This window comes from Podarcis cretensis (genome assembly GCF_951804945.1).
Source record: "Podarcis cretensis genome assembly, chromosome: 13".
Lineage (NCBI taxonomy): Eukaryota > Metazoa > Chordata > Lepidosauria > Squamata > Lacertidae > Podarcis > Podarcis cretensis.
Window position 1 is genome coordinate 33,737,186 of NC_137182.1, and position 22,813 is coordinate 33,759,998.

At 44.4% G+C, this 22,813-nt stretch overlaps 2 protein-coding genes across 2 annotated transcripts; one reads left to right on the forward strand and one right to left on the reverse strand.

The window, feature by feature from the left end:
* Positions 1-8,238: 8,238 nt before the first annotated feature.
* Positions 8,239-18,240, forward strand: LOC307201789 (serine protease 27-like). The gene is made up of 6 exons (XM_079951207.1): positions 8,239-8,485; positions 9,707-9,733; positions 12,940-13,105; positions 14,396-14,673; positions 16,086-16,267; positions 17,877-18,240. The coding sequence occupies exons 1-6, from the start codon at positions 8,434-8,436 to the stop codon at positions 18,159-18,161; spliced, it is 990 nt and encodes a 329-aa protein (XP_079807333.1). The 5' UTR covers positions 8,239-8,433; the 3' UTR covers positions 18,162-18,240.
* A 2,767-nt stretch (positions 18,241-21,007) lies between these two features.
* LOC307201590 (olfactory receptor 10AG1-like) lies at positions 21,008-21,973 on the reverse strand (the record flags this gene model as incomplete). The annotated part of the gene is made up of 1 exon (XM_079950871.1): positions 21,008-21,973. One exon carries the CDS (start codon positions 21,971-21,973, stop codon positions 21,008-21,010), a length of 966 nt encoding a protein of 321 aa, XP_079806997.1.
* Between the last annotated feature and the right edge of the window lie 840 nt (positions 21,974-22,813).

The following is a 22,813-nucleotide window of genomic DNA, read 5'->3' on the forward strand; positions in this document are numbered from 1 at the left end:
TGGATGCATGGGGAGAAAGATTGACACTGGGATTTGCTGCCCCTGGTGGACCCTGCCAACTGAGGTGGTCGCCTCACCTTGCCTTGTGGGCGAGCTGACCCTGCTGTAGGGCATCTTAAAGATTTTTACAAAAAGAGACAAGTGACTGCCCTCTACAAGCTTACAATCTGAAAGACAAGTCAGACAAAGGGAGTGGAGAAATGATTTTTTAGAAGAAAGGTAATAAAATTATGAGTTAATGTATTTAGGGATTAGTTTCCTATTTAGGTGGGGGGTTTGGATGGCAGCTGTGGAACAGTGCCAATCTTATTTATTAATTTATTTATTACATTTATTTTCCTCCAAGAAGCTCAGGGTGGTACAAATGGTTCTCTAACTCCCCATTTTATCCTCCCAACAACCCTGTGAGGTAGGTTAGGCCGAGAGACAGTAACTGCCCCATGGTCACCCAGTGAGCTTCAGGGCTGAGTGGGAATTTGAATCCTGGTCTTCCCGGGTTGCAGTCCAACACCCTAACTGACACACCACAGTGGCTCTGAACAAAAAGGAGAGAAAAAAGGAAATGTCAGAAGTGAGATTCAAACCCACGCCTCCATATGGAGACCAGAACACCCAATCCATTCACAGGAAGGCTTGTTCACTGCCTTGAGTCTGGCGCCTTGAGTCTGGCGCTCAGCCATCCTGACACTGCATTAATGCAAAGTCACAAGCTTGTCTCATGACTGCTAAGTCACACTTGCCTGGGGAGAACAGTTCCTCAGTTCCTGTAGTGAGATCAGTATGAAAGTATTAACTCAGGGGTCAGCAAACTTACCGTGCCTTGGGCCGGTGTCTCCAGCGCTGATCATGCAGTGGGCCGGAGGGTGGGGGAGGGTGTGCCCATACGCGTGCGCACATTCTATTTCCGGCACACTTCTGGGTCGGAGGAGCACCGGAAATAGCTTGTGTGCATGTGCATGGGCCTCCTCCAACCTGGATGTGGACTGGAAATAACGCTTGCGCATGCGCACAAGCTATTTCTGGTGCTCCTCCGACCCGGAAGTGGGCAGCCGCACAGCGCAGCGCCAGTAAGTGGGCAACGGCAGTGGGCGGCAGGGGTCGCCGCGGGCTAGATAAATGAGTCCCTCGGGCCTTATCCGGCCCACGGACCTTAGTTTGTGGACCCCTGTATTAACTGTTCCATATCAGGACAAGGCCATGGTGTATTGTTATCTGAGTGGAGCAGGGAAGAGTAATTCCCCTACAGGGAAGAGTACTTCCAGATTGCAGGAAGACGGATTCATCTTTAATGGTGGGAAAGGGATTTTTTAATTCTTTAAAATTTCATTTATATCCCACCTATTTCTCCAAGGAGCTCAAGGTGCTGTGCATGGTTCTCTGTCTCCTCATTTAATCTCCACAACAACCCTTTGAGGTAGGTTAGGCTTAAAGGCAGTGACAGGCCCAAGGTCACCCAGTGAGCTTCATGGCCGAGTGGGGAGTTGAACCCTGGCCTCCCAGTTCCTAGTCTCATGCTCCGACCACGATGCCACACTAATTTGGCCAAAAGTACCACAAAACGGTTAAGATAGGATAGAATACAGATTGCAATGGAGAAAAAATGGTGTATGGGGGGGGGGGGCAGGACTGGGCTGTTTGATCCAGAAGGGCCAAAGTTGCAGGAAGAAAAGCAAAGATGGATTTTGTCCCAAATGGTCTGCATTTTTGTTTAAATGAATGGGCGAGAGAATGTGTGTGTGTGTGTTTAGACAAGCCCACTCAGAAAGCAAATGCATGAAATCATTTCCTAACCTCAAAGCTTGATTTCCCTTCCTCCTCACCCCGCTTCTCTCTGTAGCTGCTGAGCATCAATGAAAGAAGGCTTTTCTAAATAGGAGCCATAAATAATTCTCCACTGACCCCAGCGCCCTCAGCCAGGGAACATCAACAAATGCTTTACCAGACACTGTTCAACACTTAGGATAGTGCATGTAGAAAGGTGAGATAAATTGAAATCCTGCACAAGTGAGATTGCCCATCCCTGCTGTAAAACAACAGAGGGGAAAAGAGAGGGGGGAGGACCATTCCTTCTCTTATTAGGCTTTTTTGTCTTTGTTATTTAATGCAGAGGGATATCTAGGTGGCAGAAAACTTATAGATGTTCGCCTTTCCTATATTACTATGTTGTCACATCTACATACTAATTCTTACTGCTGATTGTTGTAACCCACCCTGGAGCTCTAGAACAAAGGGCAGGATATATGTTTTAGAAATCAATAAATCAAATAGCCGTTCAGTTCACAGGCACCCCTCCTCCCTCCTCCTCCCCCCATAGTCTTTATGTGAGTGGATTAGATGGGAGAGTAAAAATGTTTAAAATAGGAAATTATAATTTCAGAGTGGAACCCCCCACTGCATTATTCCAGGTGTGGAAAACCTCTGGCCCTCCAGATGTTGTTGAAGTACAACTTCCACCAGCCCCAGCAAACATGACCAGTGGGCAAGGATGATGGGAGCTGTAGTTCTGCAACATTCGGAAGGCCAAAGGTTTCCCTCACTTTCATTTATTCAATATTATATTAATACCTGAAAATAAATGACACGACATTGGTGGCAGAGGTGCGCTGGAGTTCATTAGCAAAATTTGACACTGCAGACCTCAGTCTCAACTGAAACTAGGAGTACCTTATTATTATTTCATTAAATTTATATACTCCCCTTCATCCAAGGATCACAGAGTGGTTTACAATATAAAAACACAAGAATACATAACATAGTGACAAATAAAAACTTTTGTCACTACAGCAAATTATTGTTACACTTCAGGTGTTCATGCTGTGTTTTTGACCTACATACCATCAGTGGCCACTAGCTGGGAGGAATGGATCACATCCAGTCTGACTGGATCCTGTGTTTGGTTTTGTTTCCTATGTTGAGCAGTCGTTTGTTTGAGCACTTCAAATTTGAGCAGCAGGAGCGTCAAAGTTTCACATTAACCACCCATTAACTTGCCGTGGTGCTGTAGGGTAGGAGAAAGAGGGGGAGGGCATAAAGTTGGAAGCTTGCCATGGCCTTACAAGCTGGTAGCCAATGCACTAGTTTTGTTAGTAAAAGACTAAGGAAGTGTCAGAGTACTTTTGCTGGCTGGTTCATTGCTGCAACGGACTAGCATGGCTGCTCCTTGTCATTGCGTAGGCTCAGAGATCCAGGCCCAACTTGGGCACCACCACACGTGGCTTGAAACATATTAATCTTGATTAAACCGGCTAATGATAGGTGTATGTCTAAACCAGGGGTAGGGAACCTCAGGCCCTGGGGATGAATGCAGACCTCTCTATCTAGCTGCTGGGATTCCTCCCTGTCCTCAGGTTGTATCCTTCACCAGGCTTGCTCTACTGCTCCCTCCAGCAGTGGTTTTGTCTGGCTGAAATGTGCTCTTGAACTGCGATAGTACCCATTGCTTGCCTGCTTGGGAGAGAAGTGTACAGTGTACGACATTTGCGTGGCAGGAATAAAACCCAATGCACAAAGGTAAAATTAACAGTTAACGTTTTGTCTACCTTCCCCTCTAGCTCCCCACACCACAAATCTGTGGCCCACAGATGGCTGCCCATGAGGGGATGAGGCCCTTGAGTTGAGATGGATTCCTTGCCTCTGTTCTAAGCATTGCATTATATCTGGAGAAAGGTGCAGTTTTTATTGAGAATGGTGTTATAAGAATTCTAAGGTCTCAAATATAGAACATATATTCATAAATGCACACATATCTAAATATATAAACCATGTGTCTGAAACAATACAGTGGTACCTTGGTTTTTGCGTGTCTTGGAAGCCAAACATTTTGGTTTTTGAGTGCTGAAAACTCGGAAGTAATTGCTTCCGTTTTTGAACGTGCCTCAGTAGTTGAACGGCTTCCACTTTCTGTTTTTCAATTTTTCCAATTGAACTTGCAGCCAGCCCTTTGTACCTCGGTTTTCGAACATTTCAGAAGTTGAATGGTCTTCCAGAATGGATTATGTTTGAGAACCTAGGTACCACTATTTAGGAGAGCAATTCTGAAGCCATTTTGACTCTCCCAATAACCTCAAAATATTTCTCTGCAGTAAGGGAGGCAAATGGGAAAAGCCTTTCTATTGTCTTTTCATTTACAAATCCTGTCTTAAGGGCATATTTGTGTATGAATAGAGTGAGCCTGGGACGTGGGTGGAGCTGTGGGTAAAAGCCTCAGCGCCTAGGGCTTGCCGATCGAAAGGTCGGCGGTTCGAATCCCCGCGGCGGGGTGCGCTCCTGTTACTTGGTCCCAGTGCCTTCCAACCTAGCAGTTCGAAAGCACCCCCGGGTGCAAGTAGATAAATAGGGACCGCTTACTGGCGGGAAGGTAAACGGCGTTTCCGTGTGCTGTGCTGGCTCGCCAGATGCAGCTTTGTCATGCTGGCCATGTGACCCGGAAGTGTCTGCGGACAGCGCTGGCCCCCGGCCTCTTAAGTAAGATGGGCGCACAACCCTAGAGTCTGTCAAGACTGGCCCGTACGGGCAGGGGTACCTTTACCTTTACCTTTACCTTAGAGTGAGCCTGTGACCTGGATTCAGGAACTAAAAGAATGGCCAGGCTGCCCAGGTAATGCAATCAGTGACCATTATCAAGTATCCTGGCAGACAGGATTTCTGCTGTAGACTATTTTGTCTACAAAATAGTAGACAATATTGGTAGAAATATTAGTAGAAATATTGGATTTTGGTTCCGGTCGTCCAAGCTGATATGGCTCATCTTCCTTTGAGCCCAGCAGAGCATTAAAACAACAAAGTCCACAATGGAAGGATGAGATAGTATCGGCTACTCGCCATGCTTTATTACTAAGCTATGCAGAGAGCAAAGAAATATACATGTTCTCTCTATGAGAAGTAGAGAGCAACTGAACAAAATAAACGAACAGAACAAAGGAAACAGGAAACCAGTAACGTCACATCCCGTCTCCCTTTCTCGTGATAATCCAACAGTATCTGGACTGTGGAATGTAAACAGTCCTGTGACTGCAAGCAGCTGCTCAGTGAGAAACAGAAACTAACATAGACTAGTGATGTATGTATGATGATTTTGGGGTGGTCTTTGGCTAAGGAGGTTGCACAATGTCAAAAGCCTTTAAAAGTTCCTGCATACCTTTGTTCTAGGTCTTTCCCTCCTTGGAAGGAGGGAAGGGATCTCTGTTGCAACAGAAGAATAAATATCTGCCTTGCTTTCCACTGGATCCTGCCTCCATCCATTCTTCTCTGACCATCATGGACTTAGGAGACTCTAGGAGTCCCATGGAGAGTTGGGCAACAAAAGCCAAACCTCAATTTTTACATCAAAGGATTACATTACAATGAAACTGATTGTTTAATGCTCCTCTTTTAGACAATGGTCACGTTTTTGTGCAAATGTATGTCAAGTGTTTCCGGAAGCGTGCTGAGTGGTGACTCACATGCCTTACAGTGCGTGGCTGGCAGCAGGTATACAAACATCTCAGTTACACTGCTGTTTACCAGAGGAATTCCAGGGAAACCGGCTTTTCCAGTGACCGGGTTTTCTCTTGCTCCCATGGGAGGAAAATGGGGGCTGGGGTGTGGACTATAAGCCCAGAGGAAGCTGAGTTTTCACTGTAGGAGAAACTGGAGGAACTGCAATCTTAAGAAGAAGAAAAAAGAATTGTTGTGGAGCTAAAGAATCTAGCCATTTGATTTTGATGCACAGTGACTGTCCTTTTCTGGCCTAAACGAGAGGCAAACCAAGGCCTAGAACCTGTGACCCAGCAGCCAATATTCAAATTCTAGAGCAGAGGTGGGCAGAAAATAGATTTGGAACTACAGGTCGATATCTGGGTAATATGCAGTAGATTAGCCATCATTTACTCATTCCATTCATTTCAACAGGTCTGCTCTGAGTAGGGCTGGGCAATAACTGGTTTTCAGTATCACGATATATCACCAGCTATATGTCAATATATCAAAATATTCTTGTTTGCCTCACAAATTTTCTTTTGGATTCAGGTCAGGGCTTGTGGGGTCAGAGTCTGGTGATGCAGTCCCTCAGAGACTCCACCAGAGGGATGGAAAATCTCTCTCTGATTGCCTATAAAGTCAGCTAGCCACAGAGGTGGGGAGCAAGAGCACTTTGGGAGAGAGTATAAAAGGAGCAGTTTCTAAGGGAGTTGGTTACATAGGGCTTGATTTAAGAGGAGAGATAGGGAGTAGGGTAGGATCTGACTGAGGGAGAACCGGTCCTGAGTTAAGCATCCATACTGAGAGGAGACTATCCTTAGCAAGAGGACAGAGCCTCACAGCTTGGATAGGGAGACCGTGTTGAGGGTCTGTGAAAGATATATAGACAGGAGTGTTCTGGGAGGGCTGTGACTGAAGCCAGACAGGTAGAAGCTGTCGGAATACAGGCTACCTCTTGTGAAGGAAGCTATATGGTGTATTTAACTGCCATAACTATGTAACAGAAACTGTTTTTGAGCAACACTGTGTTTAAGCCTGAGACATCCTATAGCTAGTTAAAGTAAATAAGTTAACTTCTACCTGAAAGAACACATTTTCTGACCCACTTTGTTTCACAAAACTTTGCTTGTTTGTTTGATCATTTTCTGCCTGAGACTCGAATCACAAAGTTTTCCCTCACACAAATTTGTAAAACTTTGTATCCCATTGGTGTACAGAGAATTGGTGCGCATTATATTTAATAGGGGGCAGATAGCGGGGTGAGTCTGCCACATTATTAATTGTTGATAAGCAGTTGGATCTGCTACAGGGCTATTCAACACAGTTTGCTGCATTATATTCTGCATTAAATTATCTTTCTAATGATGTATAATTTTATGTCATTATTCAAAAATAGACTGATGTTAAAAGCTATCAAACCTTAGAAATACAACTTTCCCTAAAAGTTTCTACAATTTCGGCAACTGCTGTAGGTTTATTTGATGTCTACAGGTAATTTTAAATTATTATTATTATTATTATTATTATTATTATTATTATTATTACAGTGGTACCTCGGGTTAAGAACTTAATTCGTTCTGGAGGTCCGTTCTTAACTTGAAACTGTTCTTAACCTGAGGTACCACTTTAGCTAATGGGGCCTCCCGCTGCTGCCGCGCTGCCACCACACAATTTCTGTTCTCATCCTGAAGCAAAGTTCTTAACCCGAGGTACTATTTCTGGGTTAGTGGAGTCTGTAACCTGAAGCTTCTGTAACCTGAAGTGTCTGTAACCTGAGGTACCACTGTATTATTATTATTATTATTAAAATATGTATACCACCCTTCACCCAAAGACCACAACATAAAAATATAAAATAAGAACAAAAAATACATAATAAAACAAAAATTATTTAGCCCCCCCCATCACATTTAAAAGGTCATAGAATGTAAACTTAGGGGTTGCATAACTAGAATGGATTTTATCATATTAAAAGTAGTTTTCACTTAACTATTGCAGCTGTTGTATAAGGGATTACTATTATTACAGGAATGTAATGGAAATCAATAAGATTTTGGAACACAGGAACAAAGTAAATAATCAAACCATCAATTTTAGCATACGGGGGGGGCACCTAAATTATATAATTTGGTGGTATTTGAATGATTTGTATTAGGAATTGCATTATAATTCACCATTGTTATAATGAGGCTATTATTGGATTATTGTAATTGAAAACTAATAAAAAATATTAACCAAAAAAAGTAGTTTTCACATAAGGATGAATGTTTCTTTATAATGAACGATACTATTGTTTATTTTATTTTCCTGTAATCTTTGATATCAACTTGGAAAGAAATTAATAAAATGTGTTAAAATGACACAACATAACACAAGCTCCCTCAGGTACCCGGTTCCCAAGCCATAGAAGGGCTTTTCAAGCTGAGTACTTAGAATTGTGCTTGGAAACAAATTAAATCTGTGTAATTCTTGAAGGGGAAATTTCATGTGCAGATTTCTCTCTCCCTCACAAACCCACCCACCCTTAATGACAAACTGCACCAGTGGAAGTTTTCTGCCCCATGTGCAACTGTAAGCAGAAGTGAATCCAGTTCTCCTTTGCTTCTTACAATCTTATACACACCCTTTTCAGATTTCTTGAAATCCACCTGCTTCTTCTCCACTTCCAAGAGAGATGGATATGGGGATTGCTGTGGTTAAGATGGCATGTCTTCCTGCTGAGTAGGCAGCTGGGCTGGCCCTACTGAGCAGCTGTGGGTGGAGTGTGGAGGACAATACCTAACAGGTCAGGTTCACCTCTTTGGCAGCTTCCCTGGTACCTGGGATGCCAAGAGGCTGCTCCTTTTCTCTCTCCTGTGTACCAATCCTGTCAAAGGAGCACGTGGCCTCAGCATCCCAGCCCAGCACACTTTTTTCTGCTCTCCCTTCTCTGGTTGGTATCAGAACTAGATATTCCAGGGCAGCTGCTCCTGGACCATGCGGAGTCTTTGCTGCTCCCAGCTTCTGCTGCTGCTTCTGCTGCTGAGAGGTGAGTGGTGGCCCGGGAGGGATGTGTTTGTACATGTCACAGGTGGGAAGAGTCCTTGGTCTTTTGTCTGAAGAAGATTGCCTGCTTGCCTGGACCTTCAGTTCCTGCCTTTGGAAGGAAAAAAGCTTGGGTTCTATGGGAGGGGGATGTGTGTGTGAGAGAGAGTCTAATGGGGAGGTGGAGTGATTGGGGAGCAAGGATGTTTTAAGAGGACAATGGGTCACAAGAAGGGACTTAGGAGATTGGACTCCTGCGTTCTGTCTGAAGATGGGGTTAGGTGAGGATTCCCTCCCCCCAGTGGGTTAGACCAGGGCAGCCTGGGAGCTAAAAAGTCTAAATTATATTCTCGGTTCTAAGTATTATTGTTGTTTTTGTTGTTATCATTAATATTATTAATTCAATTTCTTCCTTGCCTTTCACTATACGATCCCAGGGAGGGTGGGGGCAATTTAAAATTCATTACGAAAAACAGTTTAAAACACATTATCCTTTTGGGGCTACTGTGCCTTTTTATCTACTACACAGCTGGCAAAAGTTCAACAGGTGTAGCTTTTCTTCAGGTAAGGAAGCACCATGACACAGATTTCATTTGTATGATTTCTGTCTGCCATGTAGTTTGCAAACCAGGAGCCCAGCCAGAATACAGGGAGCAATCCTAAATCTGGGAGGTGTGTGCGCACAAACACACACACACACACACACACACACACACACACACGCACACACACACAAATGGGTGTACCCTAGAGTTTGGAATCAGGAGGGATCTTGATGTTCTCCCTCATAGCCATTAAATGCGCAACATTTTGGATTTTCCTTCTATCATATGATATTCTGGTAACAAACATTCAGCTGGACAGAAACAGTTTGTACCTCTGCAGGTCCTGTGGGAGTTTTGGGTTACCTTTCTGCTCGCATTTCTGTAATGGAATGCTGCGGAGATTGAAGTTGCTGGTTATCGCACCTTAGAAACAGATCCGTTGCAGTGCTGAACAAGAAATCTCATTTAGGCACTCCTCTGTAGCTTTTATTAGCCTGGACATGCTATGCTCCAGACACAGCAACAATTTCTCCCCTGGCCAGGTTTGGGATTCCCATGTGCTCATTATAGATATGTGCTTGGTGAGTCAACGCAAAGCCTGACTGTTTGAGCACTTTGTCTACTTAAGCCCATAGTCTCTTTCTCTGCTCTTCTGACTGCATATTTTCTTCTTTTTACAGGTGCTGAAAACACTGCAGCTCAAAAAGGTGAGAAAACACTCCTGGGAAAGAATAGTCAGACCTAATAATAGGATGGTAACTGGCTTGGGTTGAGAGGGGATAGAAAAGTTAAGGGGCACATAGCAAGTGATGTACAACTTAAAACTGTCACACGGTTTATCGCTATTGAACTTTGGCTCTAGTTCCTTTGCCTTCTTCTGTTTTCCCTCTGTTGAATTATATATTGTAAGCTCCTTGGGGCAAGGACTTGCCTTTCAGTAGTCTGTAAAACATCATGTGTACAGATCTCTTTCGACACACAGACACACTTCATTTAAGGTGGTGGGGCAGGTTACATCAAGAGAAGAATAAATTATAAACAAAATATAGCATATAAACATATTTAATATAATGTTTTATTCAGTGCTTTCCCCCTAGAAAAATAGGTGCAGGTACTCACTATGAAGTTGTTACAGTAAGTTCCACACTTTTTAACAACAAAAAAGAGATGCCAGTACTGCGCACCCTTGAATGCCCCCTGGAAAAAAGCACTGGTTTTATTCTTCTTTCCTGCTCACCTCCTTCCCTGCTTTGTGTAATGACTCTCGCCTGATGAAGAGTTCTGGAAAACTTTATCTAGTATCAACAGGGATATTCCTAACTACCTGAGTCTCCTCCTTAATTTTCTTTCTCTCTTTCTACTTTTTAAAAGGGAAGATTATGGTGGGTACAGTCAATGGCAACTAGCATACCAGCTCCACCAGTGAGCATAGTTGCATGTGCTTCATTCTACAGAACAATGGGAAGGAAACACATGCATAAGAAGACAGGTTGAAACTCTGCTCTGGGTTCCTCACCACCCACATACAATTGGTTTTCCTCCATGGAGGTCTCTCTCTCTCTCTCTCTCTCTCTCTCTCTCTCTCTCTCTCTCTCCCACCTACACCCCTCCCATAAACAGAAGGGGGATCAGGAGGGGCTGTGTGTGGCAATCAGGAGGGGCTGTGTGTGGATGTTGTGTAGCTTATGGGTGCATTGAGTGAACATGTCTGAGAGCACATAATACCTATTGGAAGAAGTACAATATGTTTTCCCCATGAGCTCCTAATCATCCGTATTTTCCTATGAAATCCCCTTATTTACATATCTGACACTGTGTGTGACCTAATATTTACCACACACCTCCATCAAACGATTCAATCTACACCTAATCGCCCACGTACCTTCTACATCTCTCTCTCTTTTCCCACAACAGCCATTATTTTGTTTTGTGTTTTGCATAATTTGTTTTGCATTAATTACTTGCAGTCAGAAACCACCCTGCCCTTTAGACTTTGGACAGGTGCCAACATGTGTAAAAATTTAAGACATGAAAGACTTGTACCAAACCACCAGACAAAATTGCCTTATTAAAACACCTTCCGTAAGATGCTTGGGCTCCTTTTACAGTGAGTCCCCAGCGGAAGAGGATTCCAAACAATCAGACAAAATTGCCTTATTAAAACATCTTCTGGAGGATGCTTGGGCTCTGGTTATGGTTATGGTGAGTCCCCAGCGGAAGAGAATTCCATAAGCTATGGAACAGTGACTAAAAACATCTGTCTACATTACTATGTGGTTCCTACCTGGTGCAGAGAGGCAATGTTTAAAAATGTTTTTGTGTGCATCATTTATTCTGTCTCCAATCCATCCACCTGTCCATCACTCATACACATGGGATGCGGGTGGCACTGTGGTCTAAACCATTGAGCCTCTTGGGCTTGCCGATAAGAAGGTTGGTGGTTCGAATCCCTGCAATGGGGTGAGCTCCTGTTGCTTTGTCCCAGCTCCTACCAACCTAGCAGTTCAAAAGCATGCCAGTGCAAGTAGATAAATAGGTACCACTGGCAGGAAGGTAAACAGCTTTTCTATGTGCTCTGGTTTCCGTCACGGTCTTCTGTTGTGCCAGAAGCAGTTTAGTCATGTTGGCCACATGACCCGAAAAGCTGTCTGCTGACAAATGCTGGCTCCCTCAGCCTGAAGTAAGATAAGCGCCGCACCCCATAGTCGCCTTTGAATGGACTTAACCATCCTGGGGTCTTTTCCCTTTCCCTTTCCGTTTACCTCATAGTCATACTTCTACATTTTCCATCTGTATAGAAAATTCTTCCCATTCATTAATTTCCCCATTCTTTCCCATGCATACACATTCATTTTCCTTTCTGTTTGTCTAACTTTCTCTCTCCCTCTTCCTTGCACTCTTCCTCCCTCTAATCCTCTTTCCGCTCATCCAATATCTACCTAATTACACATATCACTACTCATATCTAATTGAAGATATTACTACTCATATCTGCCTAATCGTTGTGCTATATACACATTATGATTGATTTGGCTTTGCCAACAGTGTTTCATTATCTGGAGTGAAAAAGAATTGCAGGTCTGCAAAGTTATATTGAATAAATTTTGGAAAAAATATATATGTGAAAAATGCATTCTATCTTATCAGCCTCTCATCAATGGCACCGGTGCAGTTAGCTAATTTTTAGACTGTGGACTTAAAGGTCTTATGGAGGGGCCCTTCTTTAGATAGTAATGTGTATGACCTCAGTTACATGAAAAAGTGGTAAGCCAGCCCCACAGTGATCAGAGACCTCACCTGCTTAGGGGTGGGGCTGAGCTTCTGCTCCAAAGTCCAGGGGGTTAGTCTTGACATAGTGAAGTGGGACTGGGCTGCTTGCCCAGACGTCCTGCCCTGATGCCATCACTGATTGGGGATTAAGAATTCTGTGCCAATTGGCAATGCCCCCCTTTAATTTGGTTGGTTTGCAGTTGCCCAGAAACATCTGATCTTGTTGTGTGTATGTGTGAGCAGGGGTTTAATGCATCGAACAACAGAAGAAGCCTTGCTGCAGACCTACCCTTTAAAATTTAAAGGCACCAACAGGGAGCCCCATTTGCAAAGAATCAACCTGGAGCTCACTTAAAATTGCAAATTGCTCTTTGGTAGCAGCATCCTTACCGGTCCCACACCCAAGGTAAAGTCTAACAGCAGGTGTGGGGCAGGTGGGTGTTTGTGGGGAATGACCTGATGGGCCAAAGGGGGACCTGTGCTATTCCCATGTCCTGGAGGTTCCCCAACGCTGCTTGAAAGATGACAATAATATTTCAAGGCAACATTGTGTGGTTTGCATGTGATATGGAGCAGCAGTGAACACACTTACCTGGCAGGGTTCATTAACCATACCACTGCTCTTCCATCTGCTTTTCTGCAGCCTGTGGCCGACCCATAGTACACTCCCCTCGGATCGTTGGGGGGCAGAAGGCTGAGGAAGGTGAATGGCCATGGCAGGTCAGCATACGAGAAAACAGGCTACATGTGTGTGGTGGAAGCCTTATCTCACCCCAGTGGGTGGTGACAGCTGCTCATTGTTTTGAAGGGTGAGTAGAAAATGTCTTTTGTCTTCTACGAAGGGATGGGGGAGCAATTTGATTCAGCCTGCGTTTAAAGTGACCCCAATGCAGTACTAGGTGGAGGGAGAGACAGAATCGGGGTCAGGGTCAGTGGCCCAATCGCATGCTGCCAAATACCAAAATGGCATAATAATTTGTAAACTGGGATTTCCAAACTGAAACCAGTAGGACGTACTTTCTTATGTCCCATTGATTTGAATGGATTTACTCTAGGCAAGACCAAAGCTGGATCCAATCTGCAATCTTTTGTAAACCAGAAATATGGTTTCTGATAAGAAACAGTTTCTGGGATTGGTTATGAGGAACTCTTTTAATCAGTGCTCAGTAAAAAAAGAATTGAGGTGCCAGTAGGCTTATCTTGAAAAAAAATGCTGGTTTCTATGGGCAGCAAAAAAGAGGTGGCAGTGCAGCACTGATGTTAATTACTGAGTCAGTAAACAGTATCAAGTGCAAATTGTTGTTATATAGTACGTCAACAAAGTACAGAGTTATCTCTACCATGCTGCCAAACCGGATCAACTTTTCTTTGATTGTTTGGTGTTTAAATGGTTTTTAGGCTTATGCTTTATATGCTGTGGTGTAGTGGTTCAAGCAGCTGCTGAGCCAAGCAGTCTAAATATCAATTTAGCTAAGAACTTGATGGATAAGCTAGTGATTCCCTCAGCCTTGGCCTCTTGTCTACCTCAAAGGGTTGTTTTAAGCATTACTCGGAGAATATATGTGAAGCGCTTTTATAAAACATTTAATAAATTCTAAGTACTCTTCAAATACTTCAAAAATGTGCACTCATTTAATACACCTTTGACTACTGAATTACCATACTCATAAGGACCATATATCATAAGGATCCACCTTATTTTTGTGATTGTAAGTTGTTTCAAACTGTTTATAATATTGTGTTTTAATGTTGTGACCTACCCTGTGACCATAGGGTGCAGGGTGGGCAATATATAAACAAACAAACAAGCAATTGTTCCATTTTCACATTTATTTGCAAGTAAATCTCACTGAAATCATTGGGACTTAGTTCTGAGTCAACTTGACTGGGATCAAGCAGGCATAAATGTTTTCCAGCATATAAAGTCTTTTACTATTATTATTAATCCATCCTAGCCTTGCAACCACATGTGAGATGGATAAGGCTGAACAGTAGTATCTTTCCAAAGGCTTAACTAAGTAACCTCTTAACTGAGGAAGGCATCAAGCTCAGGCCTTCTCCCTGCAGATGGCACTGATTTTTCTTGACTCCCACCACAGGTCGCTGAATCCATTTCGGTACCGAATTCACCTGGGAGAATATGAGCTCCCCAAACCAGCACACACCATGGTCCCAGTTTCTGTCAGCCAGATCATAGTGCACCCGTATTATGCTGGAGATGGGCTCAGTGCTGACATTGCACTGGTACGGCTGGAGGAGCCGGTGAATTTCTCTCGGACCATTTTACCCATCTGCCTTCCCAATGCTTCAGACCCTGATTTGTTCCCTGTGGGGATGTCATGCTGGGTCACTGGCTGGGGTGACCTCTACCCAGAAGGTAAGCATGAAGGGTTGGCTGGTGGTGGAGGATTATGGGATGGAACAGAGCGGGGAGTGCAGGATGTGTTAGGAACTAGTTTTGAAATAGGAAACTGGATGAACAAAATGTAATAGTCTCAATTGTAAAATCATAATCAAGAAGGTGGAACTAGGGGCCAGGACACCTATCCCTTTTGGCCATTGGATATTGACAAATGGCTTTTTGTAAGGGGGAGGGACGATTTCACATACAGGGAATCTCAAGTACAGGTGACAAATGTTGTCCTCCAGGGTCAGATATACACTCACGGTTTTTAATGTTAAGGAAGGGTTAAGGAATTGTTTTGATAATGTAGATGGACACATGCCATCCTACTTTTTACATTCATAATGCATTACAGTGGTACCTCAGGTTAAGTACTTAATTCGTTCCGGAGGTCTGTTCTTAACCTGAAACTGTTCTTAACCTGAAGCACCACTTTAGCTAATGGGGCCTCCCACTGCTGCCATGCCACCGGAGCATTATTTCTGTTCTCATCCTGAAGCAAAGTTCTTAACCTGAAGCACTATTTCTGGGTTAGCGGAGTCTGTAACCTGAAGTGTATGTAACCTGAAGCGTATGTAACCTGAGGTACCACTGTATTGCCTCGTCTTTTTTTATTGCTTACTCTTTAATCATTTTATCCTGCTATATCAGAGGGTGGAGCAGAGCAACCACCAGCAGGGAAAAAAACAGCATTTTAGAAAATGGTGTGACTGGGTATTACTTACATTTGACCCCCCAAAAAGGGAATAAACATTTTAATTAACAAGGATGCCCTGTGATGTTGTAGAACAACAAATCTAATATCGTTCTAATAGGGGGAAATAACATTAACATTAAATAGGCCAGTGTAGATCCAGCCCAGGTATCTCTGTCTGGCTCTCAGGACCCTCCCCAGACACACGCCCTCTGGAGCCACAGCCTTCATCTGCCCTGCATTGCACCTTCCTTGAGTGTTATTACCTGGCTGGAATATGTTCTCGGGCTTTGTTAATGCTTCTTACTTGCCTGAGTGAATGATAAAAGTGAGATGTTGGACATATACTCAACAGCACTTCCTGATTAGCTATGTTGCTGACGTCCTTCCTTGCCTGGTTCAGAGCACAGCTCTGTCCAGCTGATCACCCTTGGATACAATCCAAGTGAGACATCAGTTCCCCAAGGAGTTCTTACATGATTCTGTACATATAAGAGTTCGACCAGAAGGACTCCCTGAACCCCAAGGTAGGGAATCCTGTTCCCCGCAAGGGCCACATTCCCTTTGAGGCCACCTCCAAGATGGTGAGTGGGAACACATGCAAAAGTGGGCAGAGGGTGCAATGCTGAATTTTCCCTTTGTACGGCAGGCTAGTTTCTTCAAACTGTCCCATCCCTTTTTCTCCTTCCAGCCCCCTTCCTCACTCGGATCCTGCAGGAGCTGGAGGTGCCAATCCTAGACGTTGACAAGTGTGACCAAATGTACCACAATGACTCCAGTTCTGACACTGACACTGTGCCAAAGGGCTACAAGTTGATCTATGATGACATGATCTGCGCTGGGTACCCAGAAGGAAAGAAGGACTCCTGCCAGGTAAGATTTGTGGAACAGGCAATGGATCAAGGGCAGACGATCCCATATTTGTGTATTCTGATGGTGGGGTGGGTGGGTTTGTGTGTAAAAGAATGCTGTTAGTATGTGTTACGTTTGCTCTCAGATCACCCCTCATAAGCCAGTCCTTATTTATTTAAAGAATTGAGACCTCATCCTTTAGCCAAGTAGTAGGACAGTCCCTGCTCTCAGGATTAGAATCCAAAAGACATAACACACAAGGAAGAAGGGATGAGGAGGGTCAAGGGGAACTCTATCAGATATGGGAAGAGAGCAGGAAGACAATGTTAAGGCCAGGAGGACAGGGCTGCTCAGTTCTTCTTTCAGATAGGCAACTTGATGGCAGTTGGAATACTCTTATTTCTGGACAGACTGACAGTGCATCCCCCCCCCTTTTAAATCCCATTTATTACATGTGTAACCAATCCCTTCTACCAGAAAGTTCATGCAGGCCTTGCTCCCTTTGTCAGTTTCATCTGCACAAGGCACCTGTCAGTTCAGGGGAGGGAGGAGAGGGAGGCAACTTGCCCAGGGTCAGCCAGGTAGAACTTGAGTTGCCCTAGATAAATTCCAGCACACTAGCTCCACTGCAACACATTGGCTTTTATGCTTAAATGACACAATTATTAATAATTTCCACCCCTCCTTTTCATTTTTTAGGATTAGTGTGCATTCACCCATCTTTGTTGTGGTAGGTTTTCATTAGTAAGCTGCAAGACAGGCTGGAGCTGTAAGGGGAGCCTTACAGTAATTAAGAAGCAGTAGGTTTTCTGTGCTGCCCTTGCAGGCCCAAGCAATATAGTAAAGTACGGAGGGGACAAGTAGCCAACAGCCAAAAGCCAGATGTTGAGATAAATGAATGCCACAACTTTTTATTGGTTACAGAGAAATAAATTTGGCATAAACATGAGGTAAGGATCTGTCACCTGCACAGCTCAAGTGCTGGTCAAGGTGCCATCCATCTGACAGTGAGGGGTTGCCCTCAGGTGCTGTGGAGGATGATATCCTGTCACTAATGTTGAAGTAAGATTCAACTGCAAGTCCAGTTGGTTTCTGTACATGGAATGGGCACAAGGTGTTGTCTTGTCTTTCACCTCAGGTTAAAAATGTAGTTAGAACTGTAGATGACCTCAAGGGTCATCAAGTTCCACCTCCTGCAATGCAGAAATCTCAACTGAAGCATCCATGACAGATGCCCATCCAATCTCTGCTTAGAAACCTCCAAGGAAGGAGTCCACAACCTCCCAGAGGGAGACCGTTCCACTGTCAAACAGCTCTTACTGTCAGAAAGTTCTTTTCCTGATGTCTAACAGGAATCTCCTTTCTTGTAACTTGAAGCCATTGGTTTGAGTCCCATCCTCCAGAACAGGAGAAAACAAGCTTGCTCCCTCTTCCATGTGATAGCCCTTTAGATATTTGAAAATGGCTATCATATCTCCTCTCGGTCTCCTCTTCCCCAGGCTAAACATACTCAGCTCCTTCAACCGTTCCTCATAAGGCTCCTCATATGTGCAGCCCTGGCTTAACATATTTGAATGCTTGATTTTCTTCACTTGAGTGTCCCCATTTCCTAATGACTTTCTCCTTCCAGGGTGACTCTGGGGGGCCTCTGTCCTGCAAGCTGAACGACACTTGGTTCCTGGCTGGAGTGGTGAGCTTTGGGTTGGGTTGTTCGCAGCCCAACCGTCCTGGAGTCCACACCCGGGTCACCTCCTACATGGACTGGATTCAACGCACCATGGAAAAGAACACCCCCTCCAGTGGTGGTGCCCGTCTCTCAAGTGCCAACCCTGCTCTCCTCTTGACTCTCCTTCTCCTGGGCCCTTTTGCCCTACTGAGGCACTGCTGTTCCGCTACCAGCTGGAGGTGCAATTAAAAATGGAGGTTCCACACGGCACTTAATATCATATTATATTCTCCCACTTAAACATTGCATTGCCTGGGCCCAAAGGCAAGCCCGTTCTTAAGAGGACACACTTAAAATTGCAGCATGGTATTGCTTTATCTAAATAATTAAAACCATCTGCCCCACTCTTCTCCCATGCAAAACCCGCTCTTTGAACGATAGATCAGAACAAATGGCAATTTGGGTTAAACCCGAATTGCTGTTTGCTCCAATTAAGTACTAAAGAGTGGCTTTACCCGGGTGGAAACAGTGGGACAAAAGGAAGTATTGATAAGCTCTGAGATGGGAAACATGTAAAAGCTACACAACACCTATTTTAACATAATTATACTCAATGCTCTTTTTCTAGAAAAAGAGGTGCTGGAACTCACCATGAACACCTCCCTTGTTCTCTTATAATGGCGCCCACATGAGAGATGCCAAAACTGAGTTCTGTCTGGGGAAAAAAGAGCCCCGATTAAAACTGCCGGGAGAGTTCTACAGATCTAGACTGAAGGGCTGGATATAAATTTTATATTAAAATAAATCTACTCAGTTTTCCCCTTGCCACTATAGTCATGAAAATAGGAAAAAAGGGAAGGGGTTGCACCCTTAAATAAGTTTTTGGGCAGCACAAATGAACACGAAGCTTTGGTGTCTGTTTGTATGGGAATACATTATGTATTATTATTATTATTATTATTATTATTATTATTATTATTAGTAGTAGTAGTCATCAATGATGATGATAATAGCAAGTGATACATTTCCATATAACAGACACCCCAGCATTGTGATTAACCCTATGCTTCTTCTCCAGATCCTCCAGTGATGTCCCTTATGTCAATCCATGCAGGCATAGCTATGAATGAATAAGAAGCAGGGAGATTTGAGCCCTTAAATGAGCTTTGAGCCACTAAACAAGTTCGCAAATTTGTAAGAGGACTGGAAAATACACTCGCCTACATGGGACCTGCAATGAAGCCAAAAAGGAATGAGGAGTGATGGAGCAGGGCTGACTCTTCACTTCTTGTTACACAACAGCAGCTGTGCCTGAGTCTATAAAAGGGCTCCTGAAAGTGTCATCTTCCTTTTAGAAAAAAATTATGTTTATTAATTGTTGAGAATGCAACTGTAAAAAGCCAATGAGATGTCCAAATAAAAGCCAGTGATGATTATAACAGCAAGTGATATGTTTCCACACAATAGACACCCCAGCATTGTGGTTAACCCTATGCTTCTTCTCCAGCTCCCTCAATGATGTCCCTTATGCCAATTCATTCAGGCATAGCTATGAATGAATAAGAAGCGGGGAGATTTGAGCCCTGTTTATCCAGAAGGACCTGAGATGCAATGGGGGAGGTGCAATGTTAATCCAGAAGGACCTGAGATGCAATGGAATGTGCAAGGCAGCATTCTGCCCCAGACAGGTTCAGGATGCAACAGAACAAGGCAAGTTAGACTGTCTATGGCATTAGTGCCTCACATCAAATATAACTAATCTGCACAAAGGACTCTGTGAACAGAATGCAGAGGTGCTGTATGTACTTTTTGAACCCAAGGAAATCTTTAATAAAAACAATTAAACACAAAACAAGGCAGTTTAGGAATCTGGAGGGAATGAGGATACAGCCGGGTTCAGTTTTTGCTCAAGCGAGAAATAAAGGTGGTAGGTTTGAGAATGCAAAAGAGAGGAACTCAGCCAGGACCTTATCTTATGAAAGGATGTCCTTACTTGCAAGATAAGCTCCTTTCTCTTCTCTACGCTAAGCCAAGCTGAACTAATCGGAGCAGAGTTTACAGTCATTTTCATTAATTCGGAGGAGACTCAGGGAATTCCACAGTGCTCTCAGGAAGATCAGCTGATGATAGGAGAATGGCTTCTTAATCAGATAAACTGGTTTACAGTGCCCCCTTGTGCTCAAAATGATTTTGGCACATTTTGAAAAGTTGTTACTCTAGGACTTGTCCACACTTGCGTTACTTCAGTATCCAAGAGGTTTTCCGCCTGTCCCATGCTTTCATTTCTTCCACCATTGAGTGAGAAAAAGTGTTAGGGCTTAGCCACACTTACCTTTTGCTCCACTCCACAGATGGGGGCCGCCTCTTCCCCCTCTGCGAGGCCCACTGAGGCGCTTTGGTGCATTCCTTTGAGATCACCAGGGTGCCTTCTTCTCAAAGGGATGCACGTGTGTAAAGGCCCCCTCATCAGATCTCCCCTTGGAGATCTGATGAGGGGCAATGGATTTTGCTGGGTTGCAATATTAAAGCTTTCTGCCCCCACCCATTGTATGTGTAAATAAATCCACACCTTCATTGATTTATTCAATTATTGCATCTACAGTTGTACCCTGGAAGTCGAACCAAATCTGTTCCGGAAGTCTGTTCAACTTCCAAAATGTTCAGAAACCAAAGTGTGATTTCTGACTGGCTGCAGGAAGCTCCTGCAGCCAATCGGAAGCTGCGGAAGCCCTGTTGGATGTTCAGCTTCCAAAAGAACGTTTGAAAACCAGAACACTCACTTCCGAGTTTCACTCATTCGGGAGCTGATTTGTTCGGGAGCCAAAGTGTTTGACTTCCAAGGTATATCTTATTTATACCTATTGGGGCAAGGAAACCTGTGGCCCTGCAGATGCAGCTGTACCGAAAAAGTAAAAGAAGGCGGCTATAACTGAGAAGCTAAGATGAGTTGAAAATGTTGTAAAATTGCATTTAAGAGTTTCCGCACACCTCCTGGGTGTGAAAACTCCAAAGATAATGAAGGGCTCATGACCAGAAAGATTATATAACAAGTATCTGCCAGTTTTAGACAGACTGCAAGATATTCAGCTGATTTCTCAGCCGATCTCCATGCCTACTTTGAACTGCCATTTGCTGTTAAAGATCCTTTGGAGGGCAGCCTGCACCTCCCTGTTCCTCAGAGTGTAGATGAGAGGGTTGCAAAGGGGAATGATGACCGTGTAGAAAAGAGAGAGGAACTTGTCGATCTTCACAGAGTCAGGGGTCTTGGGGAGGAAGTACACAAGTGTTGCAGAGCCATAGAAGAGACAGACCACTGTTACATGAGATGAACAGGTGGAAAAGGCCTTCTGGCGTCCTGTGGCTGATGGCATACGCAGTATAGCCCTGGTGATGTACACATAGGAAGCCAGGATGACTACAAATGGTCCCACAACAAAGACCACATCCTCAATATAGCTCGTCAACTCATTGGCATAGAGATCCGCACATGCCAGACTGAGTACTGGTGGGATGTCGCAGAAGAAGTGGTCCATCTCATTGGAACCGCAGAAAGGCAGGGAGAAGATGAGTCCAATTTGCACCAGTTGCATTGGGAGACTGAGGGCAAATGAGCCAATCACCAGCCCCACCCGGACTTTATGGCTCATGATTGTCATGTAGCGGAGAGGCAGGCAAATGGCAAGATAGCGGTCATAGGCCATGGCCGCCAGTAGGAAGCACTCGGTCCCACCCAGAAACAGCAGGAAAAACATCTGTGAGGCACAGGCTGGAATGGAAATGGAGCGCTGCCCAGTGGCCAGACTGGCCATCATCTTGGGAAGAGTGACAGAGGTGTAACACAACTCTAGCCCCGATAAGCTTCTCAGAAAAAAGTACATTGGAGTTTGAAGGGCAGGGTCCCATGTTGTCACTGCCATGATCAGACCGTTGCCTAGTAGGATAGTCAGATAGACAGTCAGGAAGGTGAAGAAGAGGAGGGCAGGGTACTTATGGTATCCCAGCAAGACAAACTCAGTCACAGTGCTCTGGTTCCCCCAGTGTCTGTCAAGGTCAGCATCCATCTACAGAAGAACAGAGGCAAGATATGTATGCTGGGAGGCTGCCGTATCCTGAAATGAGATGAAGATCTCACTCTGTCCAGGCTGTCTGTCATGCAAACACAGACCAACACATATGTTTCCCTAGAGTATGCCACTAGGACTCCCCTGAGTGAGTGCTTGAGGGCCCTGCTTTTGCCACTTACCATCTGGCCTGGGGCGGGGCCTGAAGCCTCATAAGGACTGTGTGCTGCTTGCTGCCGCTGCCCAGGAGGACTCCCCTGAGTGAGTGCCTGAGGGTCCTGCTCCTTCCTGCCACTTACCACCTGGCCCAGGGCGGGGCCTGACAGGCCTCACTAGGACAGTTGTTACTGCAAGAGGGGCACAGAGTGTTTTTAAAATGTTTTTTAAAATTTTCCTTTGGATTTTTTGTATGTGTGGGGTGGGGGTGGGATGGATGTTTGGTTGGGCTTGGGGAATTATTTTTTTATTTTGATGTTTTTGTAATTTTTACATTTTTTGTTGTATTGTTTTATTGGTTTTGTTTGTTTGTTTACGGTGTTATTTTGTTCTTAGGGGGAGGGTTCAGGGCTACCGGGGAGTGGGCCCCAGCCCACAAAATGGCTGGGGCATGTTCCACAGGGGGAGATGCACTGGGACAACCGATCTCAGTGATCACGGGTAGGAGGAGGAGTTACGCTAAGACCAGACCATGTCATTACAGAGGGGGCAGGTTTAGTCGTTGTCTGAGGACTATCCCTGCCTCCGGGTCTGGTCCTGACCGGATGGATACTAGAATCAGCAAGGGATACCCACATGACCTGAAGGTGCTGCTGTGCAATGCCAGGTCAATGATTCATAAAA